Source organism: Thermothielavioides terrestris, chromosome 4, assembly GCF_000226115.1.
Source record: "Thermothielavioides terrestris NRRL 8126 chromosome 4, complete sequence".
NCBI lineage: Eukaryota > Fungi > Ascomycota > Sordariomycetes > Sordariales > Chaetomiaceae > Thermothielavioides > Thermothielavioides terrestris.
Genome location: NC_016460.1, coordinates 3517030 through 3541804, shown reverse-complemented (window position 1 = coordinate 3541804; position 24775 = coordinate 3517030). Strand labels below are relative to the sequence as shown.

At 60.9% G+C, this 24775-nt stretch overlaps 10 protein-coding genes across 10 annotated transcripts; 5 read left to right on the top strand and 5 right to left on the bottom strand.

The window, feature by feature from the left end:
- Positions 1–1100: 1100 nt before the first annotated feature.
- On the bottom strand, positions 1101–1813 carry THITE_2120068 (uncharacterized protein). The gene has a single exon (XM_003655820.1). It carries the CDS (start codon positions 1629–1631, stop codon positions 1212–1214), a length of 420 nt encoding a protein of 139 aa, XP_003655868.1. The 5' UTR covers positions 1632–1813; the 3' UTR covers positions 1101–1211.
- A 344-nt stretch (positions 1814–2157) lies between these two features.
- On the top strand, positions 2158–3259 carry THITE_2120064 (uncharacterized protein). The gene is made up of 5 exons (XM_003655819.1): positions 2158–2375; positions 2440–2534; positions 2599–2622; positions 2696–2820; positions 2883–3259. Exons 1-5 carry the CDS (start codon positions 2336–2338, stop codon positions 3055–3057), a joined length of 459 nt encoding a protein of 152 aa, XP_003655867.1. The 5' UTR covers positions 2158–2335; the 3' UTR covers positions 3058–3259.
- A 584-nt stretch (positions 3260–3843) lies between these two features.
- On the top strand, positions 3844–5589 carry THITE_2120059 (uncharacterized protein). The gene is made up of 6 exons (XM_003655818.1): positions 3844–4076; positions 4136–4278; positions 4350–4437; positions 4496–4958; positions 5022–5166; positions 5241–5589. Exons 1-6 carry the CDS (start codon positions 4064–4066, stop codon positions 5379–5381), a joined length of 993 nt encoding a protein of 330 aa, XP_003655866.1. The 5' UTR covers positions 3844–4063; the 3' UTR covers positions 5382–5589.
- Position 5590: 1 nt separating this feature from the next.
- Positions 5591–7348, bottom strand: THITE_2120052 (uncharacterized protein). Its single transcript, XM_003655817.1, has 4 exons — positions 7186–7348; positions 6952–7069; positions 6803–6892; positions 5591–6607 (listed from the first exon to the last, which is right to left on the bottom strand). Exons 1-4 carry the CDS (start codon positions 7266–7268, stop codon positions 6476–6478), a joined length of 423 nt encoding a protein of 140 aa, XP_003655865.1. The 5' UTR covers positions 7269–7348; the 3' UTR covers positions 5591–6475.
- An 866-nt stretch (positions 7349–8214) lies between these two features.
- Positions 8215–10945, bottom strand: THITE_2120048 (uncharacterized protein). Its single transcript, XM_003655816.1, has 6 exons — positions 10595–10945; positions 9964–10383; positions 9588–9898; positions 9406–9505; positions 9127–9352; positions 8215–9062 (listed from the first exon to the last, which is right to left on the bottom strand). Exons 1-6 carry the CDS (start codon positions 10740–10742, stop codon positions 8672–8674), a joined length of 1596 nt encoding a protein of 531 aa, XP_003655864.1. The 5' UTR covers positions 10743–10945; the 3' UTR covers positions 8215–8671.
- Positions 10946–11327: 382 nt separating this feature from the next.
- On the top strand, positions 11328–12391 carry THITE_2120041 (uncharacterized protein). The gene is made up of 3 exons (XM_003655815.1): positions 11328–11741; positions 11812–11856; positions 11918–12391. The coding sequence occupies exons 1-3, from the start codon at positions 11579–11581 to the stop codon at positions 12049–12051; spliced, it is 342 nt and encodes a 113-aa protein (XP_003655863.1). The 5' UTR covers positions 11328–11578; the 3' UTR covers positions 12052–12391.
- THITE_2120034 (uncharacterized protein) lies at positions 12392–15908 on the top strand. Its single transcript, XM_003655814.1, has 9 exons — positions 12392–12732; positions 12807–12851; positions 12926–13217; positions 13274–13401; positions 13470–13840; positions 13894–14117; positions 14169–14452; positions 14511–14977; positions 15043–15908. Exons 1-9 carry the CDS (start codon positions 12491–12493, stop codon positions 15807–15809), a joined length of 2820 nt encoding a protein of 939 aa, XP_003655862.1. The 5' UTR covers positions 12392–12490; the 3' UTR covers positions 15810–15908.
- Positions 15909–16072: 164 nt separating this feature from the next.
- Positions 16073–19503, bottom strand: THITE_72015 (condensin subunit-like protein; the record flags this gene model as incomplete). The annotated part of the gene is made up of 2 exons (XM_003655813.1): positions 16073–16638; positions 16743–19503. The coding sequence occupies 2 exons, from the start codon at positions 19501–19503 to the stop codon at positions 16073–16075; spliced, it is 3327 nt and encodes a 1108-aa protein (XP_003655861.1).
- Positions 19504–19816: 313 nt separating this feature from the next.
- On the top strand, positions 19817–22508 carry THITE_2120031 (uncharacterized protein). The gene has a single exon (XM_003655812.1). It carries the CDS (start codon positions 19889–19891, stop codon positions 22274–22276), a length of 2388 nt encoding a protein of 795 aa, XP_003655860.1. The 5' UTR covers positions 19817–19888; the 3' UTR covers positions 22277–22508.
- A 25-nt stretch (positions 22509–22533) lies between these two features.
- On the bottom strand, positions 22534–23900 carry THITE_2171049 (uncharacterized protein). Its single transcript, XM_003655811.1, has one exon. The coding sequence runs from the start codon at positions 23832–23834 to the stop codon at positions 22740–22742; it is 1095 nt and encodes a 364-aa protein (XP_003655859.1). The 5' UTR covers positions 23835–23900; the 3' UTR covers positions 22534–22739.
- Positions 23901–24775: the final 875 nt, after the last annotated feature.

Sequence of the window (24775 nt, the reverse complement as noted above, 5' to 3'; positions counted from 1 at the left end):
GGACGGCTTGCGCCGCCTCATCTCGACATCCCAACCCTTAGACGCTCCACAAGATTTTGAGTGTTAAATCCGCTTGCAACCAAACACGCCAAGATCAACATCTCTGTCCCTCCCTCCTCCTTCTAGGGGTGCGGGAGAGGCCTAACCTCAGCAGGCTGGCTGACACTGCCGCCGTCCGCAGGAACAGAGAATGGACAAGCTCTGGGTTTGCATGGGGCAACCGAGTTGGTGTTGCCTAAATCATGTATCTTGCACCTTGCTTTTTCGTTTGCGGTCGTCAGTACCGGCGGGTGATAGGACGGATGTGATGTCTCTGCTCAGTTCAACACATCGCCAGCGCAGTCTTGAGATTGCAAGCATCTAGGTATATCAAGGTGAGATGCGACACGCCGCCCAGAAAGCTTCCATGCGGTCACAAGACTGCTTCAGCACCATAAACGATTGCGCTCACAATGCCTATTCGTGCCCAAAGTTTAAAAAGGATAGCGGCCCTACTCCTCCGCCGTGCTCTGATCGAGGAAACCCAAACGATGGCCCAGGCAGGTGCACTTGGGGACGCGCGGGAGAGGACAAAAATGTCCGAAAAATCCCAAGACCAAAAAGCTCACCGGCCAACCCCCTCCGCCGGTGCGAAAACTTCGGTGGGTGTTGCTTCGTTCAAAAGCTCACCGGCCAGACCCCATCCAGGAGGGGGAGGGGGAGAAGCCAGCTAAGAAAACCCACTGGGAACTTCGGTCCGGGGGGTTTTGCTCCGACTCGAGCTGGGGACTTCTTCGAATCGAGCAAGACCGATGGCAAGCCCGGAACCACCCACACGATCCTACCATTGAGCCATACGGCCTTCCTGGAGGAGATTGGCTGTAGGAACGCGGAAGTCATACATATCGGGCAGGTGCCGGGAAGGAGCCTGGGGAACAGGCATGTGCTTTACCTGTCTCCCTCCCTCCCTAAACACACTCCGGATTTCCCTCGTCGGATTCAAGTTTGAGGGCCTCCAAGCCTTCACGAACTCCGCAACCCTGAACGCCTCGCAGTCCCGCTCCAAGGAAGTAGCTACCGACATAGGAAACGATATGGCACTCAAAAGGAAATATTAACGACAGACTGGTTGGCGCCTCGCCACACCCAACAATCCCACCCTCCAAAGTTTCGAAGCAAGCATTCCGCAAGAAGGAAAGGACAAGGCCGTTGCTTCCCCCCTTCCAAGCCAACTAAGAAAAGCTCACAAACTTCGGATCCCGCGGCCGCCCATCCGGCCCGATCCCGTTCTCCCTGAACCGCTGCTCCATGTAGACCCTGCGCGCCTCGTCAAACTTGAGCCGGCGCTTCTTCATGATCTTGAGGATCTCCCGCTTGGCCGCGTCGTCCAGGCCCGCCCGGCCGTCGCCGCCCTCGACGTTGCCCGTCAGGTCGAAGGTCGCCGACGACAGGCCGGCCTCCATGTCGTCCTCGAACGAGCCCGGCGGCGCGGGCCCCAGCCGCGAGTACAGGTAGTCGCTGCCGGGGAAGCGCGGGCGCCGCAGCTGCGCGAGGGACTCCTGCGCCGCCGGCAGCCAGCGGGCGCGCGTGACGAAGAGCGCCGTGCCCGAGAGCAGGACGAGGAAGATTAGGCTGTAGAGGAGGTAGCCCATTGTTTGCGGGGGGAAGGTTGATCGTTCGTTCGCGTGTTTCGGTAGGGTTTGAAGGGCCCGGGAGGGCTGTCCGGGTTTTGGAAGAGCGAAGCTGAGGTCGCGCGGTTACGGGGATACCGGCGTGGGAGGTCAGGCCGGTGGCTGCAGTTTGTAACTAGGTCGCCGGCACGCTCGGTAAGGGAGGCCTCGAAGCAGTGAGGGGGGGTGCTGGACGGCTGAATGCGCCGGGAATGGGCGAACGGGAAACGGCTCGGGAAAGAGAAAGGGAGTTGAACGAAACAAACGTCAAGATGGTCTATGGCAGCTTCCAAGGCATTGCCATGGGGCTCAAGTTGAGGAGCCCTGGCAGTTGATGGCGAGACATTCAAGAGGCGAGACACCTCAACAGCTGAGCTGGTTGGGCCAGAGCTGAGCCTCTTGAAGGTGTGTCAGCTGGGCTGCTTGGCAGGATCCGACAGATGCGGAACACGCGGCGCGCACGGGCCACAGCAGTAACCTCAATGCTAACGAATGAACGTAAGGTTGGAAGGCTTATCTGTTATCTGATGATGATGATAATGCGTGCTAGCCCCAAAACCGCAAGTTAGGCGAGCCCACAGTCGGAGCGCCAAAATTCCTGGGTTGGGTTCTGAAATTCGAGATCACGAAAACTCGCAGACGACCTGATCCTGAACGCCGAGCCTGTTCACGTTCATACCGCCAAGATGTCCAACGTCTCTGCTGACCTTATCTGGGAGATTTCCCGTAAGCAGCCATGGTTCCATGTTCCGGAAAACTTACTCGGGTGCTGACTGTTTTCTGCTCGCAGGCACCTCCAACGCCTTCCTCGTCAAGAGGAAGTCGGGCGCTGCTCCCCAGTTCTCCCGTGACCCCCTGAACCTGACGAACGTGCATTCGCGCAAGGTACGACAAACCGAAGGCGAATTTGGAGCTATAATACGATAATAGGTGCTAACACCGGGGATAGTACGCGGGCTTCGTCAACGACAAGGTATGACGGTCCGACCACGGCTACCGAGTGGATGGAGAGGGTGAGGAATTGGGAGCTAATGCGGAACCTTCAGGCCCTCGGTATCGTCCCCAACGAGAAGGGCGGCGTCCGGGTCATCAGCAAGAAGCCGGCTTCGGTCAACAAGCCCGCTTCGTCCCTGTACACCGTCACCTATGGTGCCAACAAGACCGCGCGCAAGTCAGTGCAGTCGCGGCCGCGGTTAGACACAGGGGAGAGCTGCTGACATATCCCATCGATAGGACCTACAAGGCTGTTGCCAACCAGGTCGCCAAGAACGGCTACCGCCCCGACCTCCGGCAAGTCGCCGTCGCCCGCGCCAGCGCCATCCGCCGGGGGCAGCGGCCCGCCAAGCCCGAGCCGGCGCCGAAGCTGAGAGGCGCGGCCGCCAGGAGGGCTGCTGCCGGCAAGCAGTAAAGGGATGACGGAAGTGCCAGGAAAGACGGAACACTTGTATCGCTGGATCGTGCCTGCGGCCCTCTTGCACAGGGAGGACGTTCAACAGACGACGGAATGGGGGGCAATAGGACAGGGCGGATTGCCAGTCATGTGTTCAGGAGCGGCCACGGCGTTTGATATCCAAAGAACCAATCACTCAAAGCGGGCTCTTTTTGGCAACCGGGACGGCGTTGCGGCAGAATAAATTGAATGGGCGCACAAGCGCCTGCGCGCCAAGCTTGCTGTCGGACTTTCTGGAACCCACTGCGTGACGACATACAAGTGATCGGAATAAGATGTCGGAATGTTGCGTCCATAATAAGCGGCCAAAGCAGACTCGTCGGGTGGAAGCATGGCGCGATTTCCGGTCCTGCCCGATTCCTTACTTGGACCGAGGCGATGGCCGGGCCTCGGATCGGCAGCGGAGCACGGGCAGCGGATCGGAGAGCTTGAGTAGGGCTTGTGAAGGCTGGTGCTCGCCCCCAGCAGCGCAATGATCCTGGAATTGGAAATGTTGAAGAGAGATCATAGCAGCTTGAAATGCGTATAAAACCATGCCGAGCCACCATAGCCTAGGTTCTCCCATGCATGCTTTGTCACGCTTGCAACGAAAGTGAATTGAGCCGGAATTCCCCCCCTTTGGCAGGAAGCGACGTGGGGCAGCAGCTCCAAGCTTTCGTTTCGCGGGTCTGACGCGAGCAGCAGCGCAGCGGGCCCCACGACCCCGCCAAGCACATCGACGGAGCACCGGGCCAACCTCCTCTCGGATCAACCGATCGCAACATCGTGTCCTTCCGAGTCTCACAAAACCCAAACCGCCGTGTCCCCTCTTCCAGGTAACCTTTCTATCCCATTTTCTTCGAGCGCCTTGGGTGGAATTTCGCAATCTAGACGAGCATTGAATTGACCCTGAACCTTGGTCTTTACCCCTCCATACCCCGCATCCCGTTCGAGCTCTCACTCAATCTTCCCAACCAAGTCCAAAATGGTCAAAGCTGGTAAGGGAGGCGCCAACAATGCGCGATTTGCATATTAGACGCACTAACACGGTCGCCAGTCGTCGCTGGCGCCTCTGGCGGTATTGGGCAGCCTCTGTCGCTGCTCTTGAAGCTCTCTCCGCTCATTGACGAGCTCGCCCTCTACGATATCGTCAACACGCCCGGTGTTGCCGCCGACCTGTCGCACATCTCGTCCAACGCCGTAAGTCGACGCAGGGGCCCGCAGACCGCCGGGCGCCGCCAACCGCAGCTGACAAGTGCCGGTGTTGATAGAAAACTGCTGGCTACCTCCCCGCCAACGATGGCGCCAAGGCGGCCTTCAAGGATGCCGACATCATCATCATCCCGGCTGGCATTCCCCGTGCGTACAATCCACTGCAATGTGCGACCCGGGCCAACTGCTGACAGTGCTGCTCCAGGCAAGCCCGGCATGACGCGCGACGATCTCTTCAACATCAACGCCGGCATCGTCAAGGGCCTCATCGAGGTCGCCGCCGAGGTGGCCCCCAAGGCCTTTATCCTGGTCATTTCCAACCCCGTCAACTCGACCGTGCCCATCTCGGCCGAGGTGCTCAAGGCCAAGGGCGTCTTCGACGCCCGACGCCTCTTCGGCGTCACCACGCTCGACATTGTCCGCGCCGAGACCTTCGTCGCCGAGGTCACCGGCAAGAGCAACCCTCATGAGCTGACTGTCCCCGTGGTCGGTGGCCACTCGGGCGAGACCATCGTCCCGCTCTTCAGCAAGGTCACCCCGTCCGTGGCGATCCCCGACGACCAGTACGACAAGCTCGTCAACCGCGTCCAGTTTGGCGGCGACGAGGTCGTCAAGGCCAAGGACGGTCTCGGCTCGGCCACCCTCTCCATGGCGTACGCCGGCTACCGGTAAGCTCAGAAAACGACAGACAAGACGTCCTGATTGGCGGCAGGATCCTAACCGCTCTCTAGGTTCGCCGAGAAGGTGCTCAAGGCCGCCAAGGGCGCCAAGGGCCTGGTCGAGCCCAGCTACGTGTACCTGCCCGGCGTTCCGGGCGGCAAGGAGATCGCGGAGAAGACGGGCGTCGACTTCTTCTCGGTCCCCATTGAGCTTGGCGTAAGTCAATTCCGCACGTTAAACACACCTCGCCCCAGCTCCAGCTGTAGCTGACACAACACTTTCCATTCTAGCCCAACGGCGCCGAGAAGGCGGTCGACATCCTGGGCGACATCACCGACAAGGAGAAGACCCTGCTCGAGGCTGCGGTGAAAGGCTTGAAGGGCAACATCGAGAAGGGCATCAGCTTTGCCCACAACCCTCCCCAAAAGTGAATATCCCCCTAGTTCGTGATGGCAAGATCGTTCCACCCCTCTTGGCTCTTGCTGCTTTTTCTTTGAAAAGCCGTGTCTTGCGCGGCGCGGCGTCGCGTCGTTGGCGTGCAGTTTACTCCGAGCTGTCGAGGCCGGTAGAGTAAAATAGAAACGCTTTGATTTCTCCATCGCGTTGAAGAAGTTCAGGTGGCTGATTCGGTTGCTTCATTTCTTAGGTTGTAAAGGGGGGCAGGCGGACAGAGTCTGCAGTGTGCGCTGAGCTCAGGAAGAGCCTGGCCATTCCGCTGGGCAGCGAGTCGGTTTCGAGATCCCAACCGTGCGCTCGGGTGTGTCGGCTACAACTAGCTCCTGGGCCTCCACTGCTCGACGGTCACTCGCATTTTCGATGCCTGTCTGGTGACAGTAACAGGGGGTGGAAACGCGTGTCACACAGCCGGCCCAGCGGAGAAGAATAAAAAGGCGTGCATAGTTTGGGAACAAGCAATGTCAGGGAACGAAGACGCCGGGCGTGCCGTACCAGATCTTACTTACCATGTACAGAGTAAAAGACTGCCGCGCGCTGCTGCACAGCCAAACAGGTAGAAATAAACATTAGTGATTGTGAACAGCAAAGACAAGCTCTACCGCCGATGCCGCTGTTGTGTGGTCTATCAGCCGCCTGCCGCCCAAACCCATCCGATCCGATGCGACCAGACCAGACCAAACCCAACGCCATACGCCGCCGTTGCTGCTGCTGCTGTCTTTCCTTCCTTGCCCCTCTTGTGTGTGCTGTAAACCGTCGCTGTGCCCGCCCGCCTCCATCTACCCTCCCTGTCGTCTTCCAAGACGGGGTAGGGAAGAAAAACAACACCGCCGAGCCCGCTTCTCGTCTCATCTATCCGTTAGACCCATGCTTTTTCCCCGGGTACAGTACGCCCTCTCTCTCTCGCGCTCACCCAGTGGCGCACTCGCATCCATATGGCCGCCCACTCCAGTTACATATCCACCCAGACAACTCATTCCTCACTCTCACTTTCAAGCAGGGTAGAGGTTGGGGACAATTGACAAGGGAGGGGTGTTCCATGCCTTCTCCACGCCGGCAGCCTGGGGCTGGACTACGTCTTGGCCGGATGTGTCTTGATCTGGAACACGGCGCTGGGCAGCTCGCTAGTCTCAGCCTGCACCGTGGCCGGGATGCCGAGGGCGGCGAGCGCGCCGCGGACGATGCCGCAGGGGAACCAGAGGAACTGGACGGTTTTTCGGGTTTGGTTAGTTGGTTGGGGTTGTTGCTATAAGGGTGTGGGCTTGTTGGTAGTAGGGTTGGTGATGGGGTATACCAGACGGATGGTTGAAGAAGGGGGGAAGGTAGCAGGTGAGTGGAGGGGGTTGGGCTGGGTTAGGAGGTGGTGCGGATGTCGGAGCAAGGGAAAAGGGATGGTTACCGGCTGGGCGAGCTGCACCGCTTGGCTGCTGGACTGCGCGCTCATGCGCGCAAATGGGCGGAAGGCGTTGTCGGTGAGGACGTAGACCCCCTTGGCTGTGGTTAGAAACCCGGCTGCGGGGAGCGGAACGGGGAAAGGGGAAAACACACCCTATGGTTCGTCTTGAGATTGTCCACCTGCTTGCGGAAGACCAGCGTCCAGAGATCTTTGCAGAGAAACTTAATCACGTCGAGAGTGTCGTTGAAGCGTGGCCTGTCGCGCGTGAACCTGCCCGTCGTCGTCACCGTCTCGGCGGTTGCATCAGCATTATCCCCTGACCAGGCGAACTCCAATCACCCTCTCTTCCAAGAAGAAGAGGCCGGAAATAAAAAAAATGGACGCACCTCTCCGCCAGCCCCTGCCCGACCCGATACCCAAGCGCCTCCAACCTCGCCGACACCGCCTGCCGCTCCTCCTCTTCATCCATCACATTCCCAGCCCCCTGCCAGGGTACTATTTCGGCCCTCCCATCAACAACACCCTCCCCATCCGCCCCTCGCGCCGCCGCCGCCGTCCCAGCCCCAGCCCCAGCCCCAGCAACAACGCCGTTCCCCTGCTCCCGCTCCCGCTCCCGCTCTCGCCCCGACCCCGACCCCGACTCCGCTGCTGCCGCCGCCGCCGCCGCCGCCGTTTCCTCCTCCTCCCTCGCGGTCGCCTCCAGCTGGTGCGTCACGCGGTACGCCAGCGGCACGAGCTCGATCAGCAGGAAGTCGAGGCACGAGGCCGACAGGAAGCGCGCGCTCGGGTCGGACGCGTTGTACGGCGGCATCACGGGCTCGAAGGACATGTTGGGCTTGGGCTGTCTGTCTGTCTGTCTGGCACGGTGTTTGTTTTTAGGGTAGGTGGGTGGGTTCTGGCTTTGTCGCTGCCTGGTCTCTGGACTATCTCTCTCTGGTTGTGGGTTGGGGGGTTCTGATTTCGGGATTTCGAACGTGGCTTCCTTTTTCCCCCTTTTTCGCCCCGGTTATGGTTGTGATTAGGTTATCGTTCGTTATGTCGGAAGGTCGACAGTCGCTAGCCACCCGCAGGCAAGGTGCGCGAGTGCTGGGGTTGGCGGAAGCTGCAGCGGGTGGTACAATACGGAGATAGAGAATCGGCCGCGGGGGACGGGTGGTGTTCTCGAGGCAAATCGGGCATTGGTTGCCGGAAGATATGTCCTAGTTGGCGCGGGCAGACTCACGTGCGTTGCGGCTGCTGCAGAACAACCTGCTCGCCGAAGATTGCGTCGCTGTGCTGTAATGGCAGTGGCATGTACTACTTTGAGGTGGATTGATCGCACTTGACCAATGTTGACTGGACGGAATACACCGAGGAGCTTGAGCTAGTTGCCTGAAGCGGTTCTGGTCATGCACATAAGCGATATGCTTTTACGGGAATGTTCGTGCTTCGCGGGTATCAACCCCGGGGCACCAGAGGACGTTCAACAGTCTCCTTTGACAAATGCAAGGCACTGCATTGCCGGCCTAGTCAGTGCCGCTCCTCTGGTGACCAGAGTGTCACCCTAGAGCCTGGTGGTATCTAACCCTCAGTGCCCCTGGCGACCATCGCCACGGCGAAGCCCAATCCGCTCCTCCACCTGCCGACCAAAACGAACTGCGCGGACAACAGACCCGGGAATCCATGATTACATACAGCATATGCGCAATGCCGCCCACCCCCAACGCCTGCCAATGCTTTATCACCTCCAAAAGAGCAAACTCCTCGGAAACGCGATGGCCCAGAGCAGGAACCAAGCATGATAAACACTCTCTTCCTCAGTCGGAGGCAACAAGTTCAATGCCGAAAGAGCAGCGTGCGCTAGAACCGCGTTCGTTGGGGAGTCCCGCACCTCTAGTACGGAGCCGTCGAATAGCCACCGCCGTAGTTCGCGCGCTTGACGGCTCGCGGCGGCTCGTCGTCATCGTCCGACAACGTCAGGTCGATAACCTCGACGGCCGGACGCTTGCTCGACGACCTCGGCGCCGCAGATGTGTCCCGAGAAGCGACGCTCGTTGGGGTCGCCAGGTGCGTGGTCGGCGCGGTGGCCAGGCTCGGCGTCGTGGTGGTTCTCCCACCCGTTCTGGCAATTTCCGAGACCACGATATCATCGTCGTCCACGCAGCTCGCCTCCTGCGTTGGCGTAGCCTCCTTCTTCGCGCCAGGCACGGACCACTTGCCGTCCGGCTCAATCGTGACCTGCTCGACAGACTCGGGGGTCCTGACGAGGATGTCCCGCGCATACCTGGGGGTTAAGGTCAGCATCGCAGCCACAGAAGGCTATCCCGCTGTGGCACCATAGGGCTTACTCGTCAATGGCCAATTGCTCGAACGGCGCGGGCTTGTTGCAGATCGGACAGAGCCATTGCGGGCCCTGCTCCTGCAATTGCAGGTAGGATGTCGCATCGAAACACTGAATATGGTTGCAACTGACGGCACGACACGGGAGTTTGAGCCTCATGTATGAGAGCGGACACTTGAGACTCAGGTTCTGCGACGTGGCGACGACGTCGGGATCGCTGGCCTTGTTTGCGACTGGCCATTTGTTATGAGTCAGCCTTTCGGGGCGGAGAGGAGCGACAACTCACTTTCGGCGACGACCGACTCTTTGCGGATCTTCTTTTGGATCTGGGAGACCAGAACATCGATGGGAACGGCCTTGCAGACGACCAGGCTCAGGTAGAATTTCTAGGCAACTTGTTAGCAAGCCTTCTCACGGTCCCTTACTGATCCGTACCTCTGGGGGCGTGTTCTCGTTGGCAGCGCGTACCTTCTGCGTCAGCGCGTAGGTGAGCTCGACGTTGTTGGTGTACGTGGGGGGTCGCAGGCGCAGCGAGTCCGTGATGTCAACCGGTCTCGTAGACCCGGGTTTGTTCTTCAGGCCGCGCAGATTCGCCTTGATTTCCCCCCCGTTCACCTTCAGCTCGCACTGATACGGAAATGCGACGTCTTGCACGCCCGTGTTGCCCGCAGCGCAGAACACCATGAGTCTCATGGTCTTGTCGGCGAGACACAGCTGCAACGCCGCATGGTCCTGGACCCTGACGGGGATGCGCTCCGAATTTCGGTGCGCCGCCATCACTGCTCCCAATTAGTTAGCCAGTGTAATGGCGGGGCGGAAGGAGCAGTACATGGCCCAGACGCACCCTTGAGAGTCCTGACATTGCCGACCTGGTACTTCAGCTCGTAGAAGGGGCTGGGCTTGTAGGCGATGGTCGGCGGGTTCAGCCCACCGGGGAGGCGCGGCCCGTTTTGCGCCGTTTGGAAGGGCGCGTTTTGAGACCGCAACCCGTTGAGCGCCCCGTAGCCTGACTGGCCATGTGAAGCCATGGCATAGTTGGGCGGCGTGTGAGGGCCTGCGGCCTGGTAGTAGGGCGAGGCTGGTGCTGGTAGCGGCCGGTGAGGCTGAGGTTGGGAGTGTGGTTGAGCCCGGGACGGCGGTTGCGACTGCGCCTGCGTCTGCGAGACAAGTGACGGGGTGACATAAATCGGCGCACGCGACACTATGCTCTCGCGTATTTCGTTGAGCCTCTCCCAGTCCCGGTTCTCATTGCACGCGTCGATCTCTGTGTGGCGATGGTAAGCCATGAGCGATGTGTATGGGAAGGGTCCCCCATTCGCGAAATGGATGGCCGAGCTTGCGGCGTTGTGGTGGGCGGGAGAGGGGCAGGATGTGCAGAAGAGAATGAATGAACGCAAGACGAGCGAAGCATGCCAGGCCAACAAATTCAAGTAAAAGGGTAGATCCGCAGACGAAAGCAAAGCAGCCTCACTCACGCTGAATGATGCGTCTCTGAAGGTCGCTTTTGTTTCCCGTCTTTGGAATGCCATTCACGGCGCAGATGGCCTGGAGGACTGGCTTTGAGATGGCAGGCACCTGGACGGTTCGGATGAGGCTTTGAACCTCGGCCGATTTGTCGCCCATGGCCTTCCTTGGCTGGGCGTAGGCCGGACCTGGCCCAGCAGAAGGCGGCGTGCCTAAAACTGTGGAATGATACTTGGGTGCAATTACGGGGAGAGGGAAGGAGCGAGGCCCGGCAACTGCCCCGGGTGCCTTCCGGAGGTAGGTGTGAGATGCGTGGCCGACGACGAGGCGAGAAAATACAGGTCCTCGGCGCCCCTGTTCCGCCGCAGCTCGGCTCTTCGATCTTCAATGCCTCGAGGCTTCGCTTGCTGCAAGCCGGGTGGGTGCTCGGGTACAAGCAGCCGCCAAGTGCCAATGATGATAGGTAGTAGTTATTGTTAAGTGGGGGACCTTGGGGCCTTAAGACTTTGGAACCTTCGGTGGTGAAGAATGGAGACCGTACTAGGAAAGTCAGCGCTGGTAATTTAATGTTATCGCCAAAGCCGTCCTGTTCGTTCATCAGGACCGGCAGCGCGGTCAGGCTTCGCCCAAGGAGGTCGTCGTCGCAAAAAGGCGGTGTGCTTTGGCAGAAAATACGGGCCATCACCCGAGTCGACTGTTGCCTTGCGACACAGCGCCTGCCGTTAAGTTCGTGAATGAAGTCTCGCCTCAACCGGGCCTGCTCATACCCTTGCAGCGCCCCACAAAAGCTTGTAATTTACCGTGGAGGGAATACACAAGGTCCCGTAATCCGTCCGGAATGCTCCATACATTGACTCGGGCCCAGACAAAATTTCAGCCTGACTTGGTCATGCTTGTATCCAGGTCATTTTCATTCATTTTCACCGCTGGCCCTTCCTCATCTCACAAGGTACAAGCTCAACTCCTGGCCACATTCCTCATCTCACACGGCAAACATGGCGAAAAGCTCACGGGCAAGCACCATCAAGAAGAACAACCAGCGGCTCAAGAAAAATGTGTTTGGGCCGGTCGAGGCCGCGCGGGCGGAGCGTCTGTCTGCGAAGCTGCTCGCCCTCGCCGCCCAGCCCAAGCCGCAGAGGGATGTTGAGATGAACGAGGGTACGAAAGTCTTCTTTTCTCATTCTTGATGATTTCCATGTTACGCATAAAGCTAACCGGGCCCCTCTAGCGCCCACAGATGAGTCTAAGGACACGGCCACGGAGAAGATGGACAGTAAGTTTGCGCAGGCGGAGGACGGAAAACTGGACGGAACTGGACGGCTGACTCTCCGCAGCAGCGATGGACGTCGATGGCGCTAAGCCGGCAAGCAAGAAGCCGAACAGCAAGAGGAAGAGGGTGGAGAAACGGCGAGGGAAGAAGTCTTCGATTGTCTTTCCGACCAGGGGCCCCAAGCGGAACAAAAAATGAGGGAGCAGAAGCAGCATTGAGTTACCGGGCCTGCCTGCCTGTGCCTGTGCAAACGTTACGATATCCGTATGCAAATACGGAATACTCCGTACGCCATACGGGATTCCAACTCCGTGGCGTCTGCTTATTCCCAAGCAGTGCTTCGGCGCCTTGCAGTGCTTGGCTCCTGCAGTTCAAGGGTCTTTGGTGGGGCCTCGGCGCAGGGATAGGTTACTGCGGTCTTGGCTCGGATCCCATCTAAGTTAACTCACATTCAAGCTCAAGCAATGCATGGGGGGTTAATGATACGAACGACCACAATACACACTCTTTCCCTTTTGCAAAGCCGTTGTGTCATCTATATGAGCTTCCCTCACGGCGAGTCGGCCATGGATTGCGACCGCAATTGAACTTGATTTGCTGCACAATCTCACAGACATTGTCACATCTCGTGGCGGACATGACGGCGCGTCGCGGCCGCAGCTCCAGCCGCAGTCGCGATGGTGGCCCCCTGAGCACCGCGCTGCTGCTTGTAGCCAACCTCTTAATTCCCGCTGCCATCTTCATCTTCGCAACCGGCTTCTTCCCCTACAAGCCACTGCTTCCTGGTCTGGCAACGTACCATGACGTGGCCGACTACGGCGCGCCGCCCCCGGCGCCGTTCGACAGGCTCGTTTTCATGGTCATCGACGCCTTGCGGAGGTACACGGCCTATCCTAATGACCCCCTCACCACTCCCCTTTTTGTGCTTGCGCTTGGCTGACTGACACCAACAGTGACTTTGTCTACACTGCAGACAGCGGCTTTGAGTTCACACAATCGTCAGTATGACCCGGCTTCCAGCCTTTTGCGTACTTCCGTACAGGGCTTTGTGCAGACTGACACCCTGCACCAGACTGATCCGCGATGGCGCCGCTCTGCCCTTCACGGCGCATGCCACTTCCCCAACCGTCACAATGCCCCGCCTCAAGGCCATCACCACCGGCTCGATCCCCTCCTTCCTGGACGTCGTCCTCAACCTGGACGAGGGCGACGAGAGCTCGAGCCTAGCCTCCCAGGACACGTGGCTGGCGCAGATGAAGGCCAAGGGCGCGGGGAAGCTGGTCATGTACGGGGATGACACGTGGCTGAAGCTGTTCCCTGGGACGTTTGACCGCGCCGACGGGACGACGAGCTTCTTCGTCTCGGTGAGCAGGGGCCCGGGTGGGGGGAAACGCTGGGAAGCCGGGGCTGACGGCCGCAGGACTTTACCGAGGTTGACAGCAACGTGACTCGACACATTGCTGACGAGCTCAAAAGGGACGACTGGAACACCATGGTGCTGCACTATCTCGGGCTGGATCACATTGGCCACAAGGGAGGCCCGAGGAGGTGAGCTAGCCGGCCGACACGAGAGTCAGATGCAAGCGAGAGCCGATTGACGCTGACAGCAGCCGCAGTCCCCATATGGTTGTGAAGCAGCGCGAGATGGATGGCATTGTGAGACAAATTTACACCGCTATGGAGTCCGAGAACCACCTTCGGTCGACGCTCTTCGTGGTATGCGGCGACCACGGCATGAACGACGCTGGCAACCATGGCGCGTCGTCCGCCGGTGAGACTTCGCCGGCTCTGGTGTTCATGTCACCCAAACTCCGTGATCTGAAGAGTAACCTGCAGTCGCCTGTGCCTGAAGATGAGGGCTTCCAGTATTACAGCACCGTGGAGCAGTCGGACCTTGCCCCCACTCTCGCCGCTCTGCTGGGCTTTCCGGTCCCCAAGAACAACCTGGGGGCGCTCATCCCCGAGTTTCTTCCCTTTTGGCCGGACAGTGAGTGACATTTTTCTCACAGAAGTAGCTGGGTTGCGCTGATATCTGTTCAGAGCAGGACCAAGTGCGGCTCTTGATGCGGAATGCGCGCCAGATTCTGGACATCGTTCTCGCAGCATTCGGGCCGGAAATTCTGGAATCTGACGCAAGCTCGGCCTCTCTCAGCGAGTCAAAGGCTGACTACCAAGAACTGGCGCATGGCTGGAAGCGCCTAGCCGACAGCTATGACAAACAGGGCGCCGGCGATCCCGCCGCGTTGATACCGGCTATCACCAAGGTAAGTGTACTCGATGCACCCCAAGTCAGTCGCGATGCTGACCTGCATTAGTGGCTGCGAGACGCACAACGGGTCCTGAGCAGCATGGCCAGCAACTACGATATGCCCCGGCTGTTCCTGGGACAAGCCGTCGCCGTCGTGGCTCTGGCAGCTGCTGCCGTAGCAGCTGCTCGCTGCGTCAATGACAAGGCAATCTCATTCGTCCCGCTCGCCTCTATTCTTCTCGCATATGGCGCGATGATGTTCGCAAGCAGCTACGTCGAGGAGGAGCACCACTTTTGGTACTGGGCGACGACTGCGTGGTTCGCCTTTCTCGGCTTGCGCGAATTTCGGCGGTAAGCTGTCCCTGCTGCCTCCTCCAACTCCTCCGGCCGTCCGCTAAGCTTCCCGTAGGGGCACACGGTCTGCGGGGCTTCAGACGCTCTCGACCATGGTCCTGCTGCTCGCCACGCGCATCATCAGAAGCTGGAACCAGACCGGCCAGAAGTTCGCCGGCGAGCCAGACATCGTCAAGACCTTCCTCCACACCAACCCGGTCCTTCTCTGGTGCCTCATCGGCGCCACTTACGTCTGGGTCCACCGCAACCTGATCTACGGCCTCAGCGGGCTGCCGATCTGGCTCAACTTCGCCGCCGCGACCGGTCTTGTTCTGGCTGCGTTCACTTTCAAAGTGGCCTTCACGCTGGAGGACGCGCCCGAGCTGGTGACCGAGTTCGCCCGCCGCCTGCTCGCGCTGAACTTCACGCAGGACGCCTCCCTCATCGCCCGCGCCCGCGCAGTGTTCATCGGCATCGCTCTGCTTACCGCCGTAACCATTTTCTTCGCCCTCTCCCGCCGACGCATCTCCCAGGGTCAGCCGGGTACGCTAACCACTTCTCGTCTAACCTTAAACCTCCTTTTTCCAAAACTAACTTCTTCCCCGCAGCCCCAGCAACCATCCTAACGCTCTACACCCTCCTAGCCCTGACCCAGTCCCGCCCGACCAACGCCCCACTCTTCCTGCTCTTCAACCTACAACACCGGCTCCTACTATCCCTCATCTCCCCGTCCTCCCCCTCTCCCCCCACCGCAACCGCCCACGATGACAACAACAACAACGACGACGACGACGACGACGACGACGACACTAACGACAACGATAACGTGCTCTCCTCCTCCCCAGCCTCGTTGACCGTGACGGCCCTGCTCCTGCAGCACGCCGCCTTCTTCGCCGCCGGCGGCTCCAACTCGATCGCCTCGGTCGACCTCGCCAGCGCGTACAACGGCGTGGCCGCCTTCGACGTCGCCGCCGTCGGCGCCCTCACCTTTGTCGGCAACTGGGCGGGTCCCATCTGGTGGGCGCTCGCCGCCGTTGTGTGGTTGGGCGAGCGGCGGCGGCGGCTTCGGTGGAAAGGGGATGGAAACGGGGAAGGGAATGGGGATGGAAACGGGGAAGGGGAGGGGGAGACCGAAGGGGATTGGGCCCCGTGGAAGGCGCACGTGGCGGTCCTGACGGTGTTCGTGGCGGGCGGAGTGGCGGCGGTCATGGCGGCGTGCACGGCGCTACGGACGCACCTGTTCATATGGACCGTGTTTTCGCCCAAGTATCTGTACTGCGTGGCGTGGAGCCTGGGGCAGCATCTGCTGGTGAATGTCGCGCTGGGCGGGGCGGTGTATTGGCTTGGGATGGTGGAGGCGGGTGGGAAGCGGTAGAGAGATATAGACGGCGGTTGGTGTTGTAATTTTTGGTGTTGAAAGGACGGCTTGTGTGTGCCAGGAGACGTCGATAGACCGCGCGTGGCATTTCGTTGAGAGCATTCATACCGAAGAAGACAAGAAGACAAACAGACAGACGCATAATAGAAAGACACCAGATATCCCCCAAAACCTGATGCATAACCCGGTCATCCCATGGAACCCACCCGTCATCCATCCATCCGTTCCGTGTCTACACATACCGCATTACTCGGCCATCATCACAGCTCCTCCTCCGACAAGAGCTCATCAACAATACTCCCCTCCTCCACCGACTTAAGCACCACCGTCCCGGCATCATCGTCGTCGTCGTCATCTTCCCCGTCCCCCTCCCGGTCCGGGTCCCCACCCCGAACCCCAATAACCGTCTCCTCCTCCTCCTCCTCCTCCTCTTTAATCTCCACCTCCCTGGACCCAGCCCTCCTCCTCTCCTCGGACGGGGCAACAGAAGACGCCACCTCGGCCGCGCTCAAAGCGACGGAGCTAGCCCGGCTGGCGCTGCGGCGCCCGCCACCACTCTTGGCCGCCGCCATCATCGTCGTCGTCATGGCACCACCGGCCGCCCCCGCCTGGCCGCCTCCTTCGGCGGCGGCGTCGAGGTTGTTGACGATCTTGCCGAGCGCGACGTGCAGCTTGTAGAGCGCGTTGCGGCCGGCGGCGTCGGCGAGCAGCTGGGTGTCGACGGCGGCGCAGACGGACGCGTAGACGGCGCGGGTCTTGGGCTCGGTCGAGGCCGGCGAGACGTACAGCTTGCCGAGGAGGGCGGCGAGGATTTTCTTTTCTTCTTCTATATTGTTGTTTGTTTGTTAGCGCTGGTGGCAATGGCACAACTGGGAGGGAGAGGAGAGGGAGAGGAGAGGGAAAGAGGAGAGGAGAGGGAGAAGACCGTACTGGGAGCGTTCCCGCCGAGGCGGTCCAGGATATCCTGCGCAAAGTCGAGGTGCACGTCCGCGTTGACGTGCTTCCTCTCGGCCGCGGCCGCGGCCGCGGGATCGCCCAGCCCTCCGCTGCCGCTGCCGCTGGCACCGCCGCCGGCAGCCGGGGAGTAGCACTTGCGCGGGTCGGTCCAGTCGACAAGGCAGGCGCCGATGGTGGCCAGCGAGACCATCTCGTCGTCGATGTCGGCGTCGTCGTCGTCGAAGCCCTCGCGCACGTTGTACAGCGTGTGCAGGGCGTCGAGCGCGACGCAGCGCATCAGGTCCTGGTTCTCGGCGCGCGAGTAGCAGAAGACGGGCAGGAAGTAGTTGAGCGCCTGGCGCACGCTCTGGTTGCCGGCGCTGGCCGGCTCGAAGTAGGCGATCACCAGCGTCTTGAGCAGCTCGGCCGACACGTCGTGGTCGCTGACCACGCGGCCGAGGAGCAGCTTGGACACGGCCACGGTCGCGGCGGCCTGCACCTCCGGGTGCTTCGCGCCGGACCGGAGCGCCTTGACGTACACCTTGAGGAGGGCCGGGTTTGACGACAGCAGCTGGGCGCCGTGCACGTTGAGGATGTCGGTGAGGATGTGCAGGGCCGTGATCTGCAGCTCCGTGTGGCCCTTGCTGAAGAAGTGCATGAACAGCATCAGGTTTTCCTCGGCGAGCGACCGGTCGAGGAGCGAGCACAGGCCGAGACAGACGAGACCGCGCTCGCGCACGGGCGCCTCGTGGCTCCGCACCGCGGGAACGACGAGGTTGTTGAGCATGGCCACGAGGTGGTCGTTCTGCTGCAGGTCGCCAGACACGTTGCAGAGCATGCACTGCACGATGTGCAGGCACTTCATGTTGATGACGATCTCCTTGACGGCCTTGGCGGCGGCCTCCTCCTCGGAGAGCTCGGGAGTCTTACTCTTGCCGCTCTTGGTCGGGGTGCTGTCGTTGCTGACCTCGGACTTCGCCGAGTGGAAGCTCTCGTCGTCGTTCTCGCCGGGCAGGTCGTCGACGATGGTGTCGTGCACGTCCGCTACTGCCTCGAGGACGATGCTGCAGAACTCCTTCTCGCCCGCCGCATCGGGGGCGCAGATGTCCCGCAGCACGGCGACGGTGAGCTTGGTCGCCTCTTCCGGCAGCTCCGGAATGGACAGGGTCTGGCGGAGCAAGGCGAACATCTTGCGCCGGCCGACCTCGTCCGAGTAGTCCAGCGTGAGGGCGATGTGGAGCAGCTGCTCTACTATGAACTCCTGCTCCGCCGTGTCCTCCTCCTCGTCCTCCTCGACTTCCTGCTCCTCGGCCCGCTTGATGGCATCGATCAGGACCTTGATGTAGCGCTCGAGGTAGAAGGCGACCTTGGTGACTTCGGGCAGTTTCTCCTCGACGAGCGACTCGTACTTGCCGTCGGCCTCGTTGCGGCAGAAATCGTTGAAGGTCCGGACGACAAACACCGATTCGGCACTCAGGGTCTCGAAGAAGTGATCGTCAAAGACCATCGCCTCCCTGTAGTCCGGCCGTCCCTCCCAAAAACCTCGCATGGCCTCCAGCGCCACGCCGTTCTCGCCGCCCGAGTTCACGACATCGATGCGCTCCAGGAGCTCGAGCAGGGCATCGAGGTTGGGCGGGGACACCTCGGCCGGCTGGCCCGACTCGGCGGGCGGCGGGGTGCCGGCGCAGTCCTCGATCCAGCGCTCGCGGAAGAGACGGCCGGCAGCCTTGCGCACGTTCTCATCTCTGTCGCGCAAGCCCCACCGCAGCAGCTTCTCTCTCATGGACAGCGAGAGGTGGCGGAAGTCGCCCAGGGCCGGCAGCAGCCTCGAGTAGACGGCACGACGGGTTGCCGCGTCTTGGTCCCGCGCCCTCTCCAGGAGGAACGGGAGGGTGTTGGGCAGGATGGGCAGGTTGACCAGCAGCGACCTCCGCACGTCGGCACTGGGGTCGTTCTGCAGCACCTCGAGGAGCCTCTCGAGCAGGCCGCTGGAGGCATCGTCGTCGCTATCGTCCGAGTTCGGCTCGGCCTCGATCTGGTTCCCCGCCAGGCGGCCGAGGCCCAGCACGGCCTGGGCACGCACCATGGCCTCCTTGTCGCGGATGCGCTTCAGCAGGCCGGAGCGCAGCTTCTGGAACAGGTCGTCGTCGATGGCGTCGAGCGAGTTGATGATGTGGGAGATCAGCTGGGTGGAGCGGTAGCGCACGAACTTGTCCTTGGCGGTCAGCAGCGGCAGCACGGTCTCGATCAGGTGCGAGGTCAGGCGCGTGGCGGGGGTCTCGGGCATGGTGCTAGCATCCTCGTCGATCTCGCCCATGGCCTCGTTGTCCTTGTCGATGGCGTGGCGCAGGAACAGGCCGATGAAGCGGATCGTCTTGTCGCCGACGCCCTCGCTCTTCTTGATGGGCATGACGCGCAGCGCGCAGCGCACAAACTCGGAGTTGAAGTCGTCCTCGTCGAATTCGGAGCCGGCGGCCGGCTTCTTGGTCGACGTCGGCTCGTAGCAGCAGGCATCCTGGATCTTGCGCAGCGTCACGGCCAGCTTGCGATGCGACGCGGTCGTGCGCTGGGCCTCGCGGAACACGGCCGCCACCTGCGTGCGCAGCGCGTTGTCGGGGGTCTCGGCGGGGATGTCAACGTTGGCGGTCGACGAGGCGCGCGACGCTGTTGATGTACGAGGGAGGCTCGTCGTGGACGACTTGTGCGAGACGCCGGCCGACGACCGCGTCGACCTCGTCGACGTTCTCGCGGGCATTTTAGTTCCTTTTTGCGTTCAATTTTTTTTCGTTTATGTTACCGCAACAATATATCGAGTCCCATCTGTGTCTGCTAAAACAGTGGCGCGGTGTGTGTTCAAGATAAGCTTGTCTCTCTGTCTCGCTCGGTTCGGAACGAAGAGATGCAGGTCTCTCTCGAGTGTTGTTTGTTTACTGTTCGAATGCCTCATCCGGTTAGTGCCGGCGTTTTGGAGGGGTCACTCTCGCCCCACATTCTGTTCGATAAGGTGAACAAAGCTTTGACTCGAACCTTATCGTGCCCGCTTGGTAACTTTTTTTTTCTCTTGAGATTGAGCAAGCGGGAGCTCAGACCAACTCCAATTGACCACTCCTTTAGAACCGCAAGAACAGGCAGCGCCGACCATGGGAAAGTCCAGCAAAAAGCGCCAACGCGAGGCCGAGGAGGCGCCCGCCAACCCAGAGGCGGCCTCGGAACAGCAGGCGTCGGACCCGCCGAGCAAGAAGGCCCGCGTCGAGTCGCGCCGGCAGCTCTTCGTGCGCTCGCTGCCGCCGTCGGCCACCAGCGAGTCGCTCGCCGAGTTCTTCTCGCAGCACTACCCCGTCAAGCATGCCACCGTCGTGCTCGATCCCAAGACCAAGACCTCGCGCGGCTACGGCTTCGTCTCGTTCGCCGACCCCGAGGACGCCGTCGAGGCCAAGGAGAAGCTCGCCAACGAGCTCTTCGACGGCCGCCGCCTGAAGCTCGACATCGCCCAGCCGCGCCACCGCGATGCCGCCAAGTCCGGCCCCGAGGCGGTGTCTCAGGCTGCCGCCGAGAAGCAGAAGCGGGCGGAGGAGCTGGCCGCCGCCCGGAAGCCGCCCAAGCTCATCATCCGCAACCTGCCATGGAGCATCAAGACGCCCGAGCAGCTGGCGAAGCTGTTCCAGAGCTACGGCAAGGTGAAGTTCGCCGACCTGCCGAACCAGAACGGCAAACTCGCCGGCTTCGGTTTCGTTACGCTACGCGGACGCAAAAACGCCGAGAAGGCGATGCAGGCCATCAACGGCAAGGAGATCGACGGGCGGACGGTCGCCGTGGACTGGGCGGTGGATAAGCAGACTTGGGAAAAGTTGAAGGACGCGGGCGTCTCGGAAGAGGCTGGGGACGCTGGCAAGAGTCAAAAGGTGAAGAAGTCGAAGAAAAAGACGGAGGACAAGGAGGACGAGGAGGACGAGGATCCAAATATGACCCAAGAAGACCGAGACCTGATGAACTTCTTCAAGAACTATGGCGATAATTTGGAGGACGAGGACGATGAGGATGAGGATGAGGAGGACGAGAATAAAGATGAGCACAATGAGGAGGATGCTGAGGAAGAGAGCGATGAAGAAAGCGAGGACGAAGACGAGGAGGATGAAGATGAGCAGGAAGAAGGCCGAGAGGTGTCCGAGGATGGCGAATCTGAAGCGTCCGACACATCGGACGCTGAGGAGGAAACGCCCAAGAAGAAGAAGCTGATGACGGACAACTCGACGACCCTCTTTATCCGCAACCTCCCCTACACGACAACCGACGAGACACTCAAGGCCCACTTTTCAAGATTCGGCCGCGTGAGATACGCAAGGGTCGTCATGGACCGCGCTACGGACAAACCAGCCGGCACGGGGTTCGTCTGCTTCTTCAACCTCGACGACTGCAAGGCCTGCCTGAAAGGAGCACCCCGCCACCGCCCAGTCGCGACTCTAGCCAAACACTCAGTGCTGCAGGATGAGATGGCCGACCCTGAGGGCAATTACACGCTCGACGGCCGGATCCTGCAGGTCGCCCAGGCCGTGTCCAAGGACGAAGCCGCGCGGCTAGCCGAGGAAGCGCCCAGCAAGGGTAAGAAGAAGGACAAGAGAAGGCTGTTCCTGCTGTCCGAAGGCGCAATCCCCAAAAACTCACCCATCTACGCCAAGCTCACGCCGGCCGAGATCAAGATGCGGGAGGCCAGCGCCAAGCAACGCAAGAAGCTGATCCAGTCCAATCCGAGCCTGCACCTCAGCCTGACGCGCCTGGCCATCCGCAACATCCCCGGCAACCTGACCTCCAAGGACCTGAAGGCGCTCGCCCGCCAAGCCGTCGTCGGCTTCGCCAAGGACGTCAAGGAAGGGCGCCGGCAGCCGCTCTCCAAGGAGGAGAAGACGCGCGGCGGCGAGCAGGACAAGGAAGCCGAGCGGCGGCGCAAGCAGAAGGGCAAGGGCGTGGTGCGGCAGGCCAAGATCGTCTTCGAGACGCGCGAGGGCTCCAAGGTGGACGAGAAGACGGGCGCCGGCAAGTCGCGCGGCTACGGCTTCGTCGAGTACACGTCGCACCGCTGGGCGCTCATGGGCCTGCGCTGGCTGAACGGGCACGCGCTCAAGAACGAGGCCGGCAAGACGCAGCGGCTGATTGTCGAGTTTGCCATCGAGAACGCCAACGTCGTGCAGAGGCGGCGCGCCCAGGAGGAGCGCTCCCGGCAGCAGCGGGCCGAGCAGGCTGAGCGCAATAAGGCCAAGGGAAAGCTGTGGGAAAAGGCGGCCAAAGGAAAGCTGAGGGACAAGGGCAAGGGTGGGAAGGACCGCAAGGACGGAAAAGGTGGTCAGCGGGGAGGTGCTGAAGGCGAAGGGAAGGGCAAGGGCGAGGGCAAGGGCGAAGGCAAGGGCGAGGTGCCGCCGACCAAACAAGGAAAGAAAAAGGCCGACTACAAGCTCGCGATGAAGACCAAGATCATTGCGAGGAAGCGGATGATGCGCAAGAAGAAGGCCCGTCAGCGGGCGGGGAAGAAATAGGGGTAGCTGTTCTTAGGTCGTCAGGGTTGGCGGCGGCGGTCGGGGACAGGTCTGTTGGAGCGGTGAGCTCTATGACAGCCCGCGTTGGAACCATTTCTTGCTATCTCAAAGCTCAGTATTACTTGGCAATGGACGCTGAGATCATGTGCGAGGTTGACTTTGCATGCATGTTCCCTTGACGGTTGTGCCTGGGGCTCCACGCATCCACATCACTTCGCCAACTGCAAGCCCGCCTCTGTTCCACGAGGACTCTCGAGATGCTTGGTTGGCATGCTAGTTGAGCACTAGTTATTCGCTATTTACATATCCTGCACGCTTAGTCGAAACAAAACTAAGACCCCATGAGCCAATCTTTCAAGGAGCGGAGCCGACAACAATGGGAATGAGTGGAGTGTTTACCGATCTCGATCTCCCTTGCAAATCAGTCCAGGTCCAGTCCAGTCTTGGGCGGGCGCGCCTTGTTTCACTTCCAGAACCACCCGCCTGTCTTCTTCTTCTGCTCCTTGGCCTCGTTGGTGGCTGCCTCGCGGCTGTTGTCGGCAGCCATTTCACGGTCGTTGTCCTGCTTGGCAGGCGCGCCCCCAAACGTCTTCTCCCAGCGGTGCGAGCTGCCCGAGGAGTTCTGCACCACGCGCATGACGACCCTGCCGTCGTCGTCCGTCCAGGTGGTCTCGGTCTTGGCGTGCGTGTTGCCGTGCTCGTCGACGAACTCCTGCTTGGTCGTCCGCTTGAGGAGCCCGTTCTCCATCGCCTCGGTGGTCTCGACCTTGGAGCCCGGCGACGCCGGCTTGGGCTTCTCCCGCAGGTCGCCGAGGCCCTCGCGCCAGCCGTCCGAGATGGCCCTGAAGAAGTTGGACAGCGAGCGCTCGGACTCGTGGAAGGCCGACTGGACGAGGGAGTACAGATCGCCTTCCGTCTCGGCGGAGCGATCCTGCTTGTTTTGGTCCGCCACGGCCGTGTCGTCCGCGCGCTCCCTGCGCTCCTGCCTCCTGTCGTGCCGCTGCATCGACGTGACCTCGTCCTCGAGCACCTTGCCCAGCGTCTTCACGATGCCTCCGAACACACCATCAAAGAAGCCCGTGCCCTTGTCCCGCGCATCGCCGCCCCATGCACCCAGCTCCCGCTCCATCGCCCGCCTAGCCTCTTCCATCTCCCGCCGGGCCTCCTCGGTCCAGGCGTCCGCCTCCCTCCACAGCCGCCGCTGCATGTCCTCCAACGTCTTGACCCGCTCCTCCAGGTACCCGTCCCACGCCCTGCCGGCGTCCCGCTCTCTCCTCCTCCGCTCCACCCACTCCTCCATCGTCCGGGGCGACTGGTACCCCAGGCAGGGGTCGCACACGGGGAACAGCACCTCGGTCAGGCCGGCCCTGCGCATCCGGCCCAGCCAGGCGACCTCGCGCATGCCCATGCCGGTGCCGAAGTATCGCCCGTCGCGGCGCCAGCCGCCGAAAAACCCGCCGCCGAAAAACCCACCGCCGACCATCCCAAACGGAAACCAGCCCCCATCCCACTCCCGATACCGCTCCCTATCCCTCTGGATCTCCCCCAGCGCGCGCATCTCCAGCCCCGAACTGGCCCGCATCAAATCCTCAAACGCGTCCAGCCACCCGCCCTCATACCCCCTCCCACTTCCACGCCCAGATAGCTCATCATCATCACCAGCACCACGGTGGCGAACCACCGCCAGCCCATCATCATTATTGCGAGACCAGCCCCTCGGCACGGGCCGCCACCCGAGCTCGCGCTCCAGCCGCAGCGGCGAGTAGGCCGAGCGGGTCAGGAACAGGTCCCAGGCCAGGGCGGCCTCGGCGGGGGTGCCGCCGCGCAGCAGGTCGAGGCGGGATTCGAGGTGGGCGGATGCGGCGGACTCGGATGTAGCAGATGTGGCCATGATGGATCTGTCGTCGTCGTTGTGGTCGTGGTCGTCGCCGGGGGGGAAGAGGCTGATTGTGTTGGACGGTTGGGATGGGGAGAAGGATGGGGACGGGGAAGAAGACCGGGCGGTGGTGGTGGTGTCGGAGCTGCGGGAGAGGGTGGCGAGCGTGTTGATCCCCGCCTGGATGTTGGTGTCGACGTGGTGCTTGAAGCGGATAAAAGGGTTGCTGTTGTTGTTGTCGTCGTCTGGCGGCATTTTTGTTCCGGTCGTGGTGGTTTTGATGTGTGGATCGGTGAGTGTTATGCTGATGCTCGCGACTGTACTTTCCGTGTTCCGACAGGTGTTCGGTCCGCTACGATGACGTTCGAACACTGTCCATGACAGCGAGTTAAAGTGCAGTGCTTGGCAGCGCGCCACAGAATGGGTCGTCGTTAAAGAGGTCCCGCCAAGACTAATTTCGGAGACTGCCGCTTACAAGTATTTACAATCGCCACGGGGTGAGCGGGGCCGCGACGACTTCGAGCAACATCAACAACGAGAATTGCAAAGACTCGTAGCAACAGCTTCGCGAAACCTCAACCAAATCGAAAAAAAAGAAAACGAAGTTAACCCGTACCCTAACC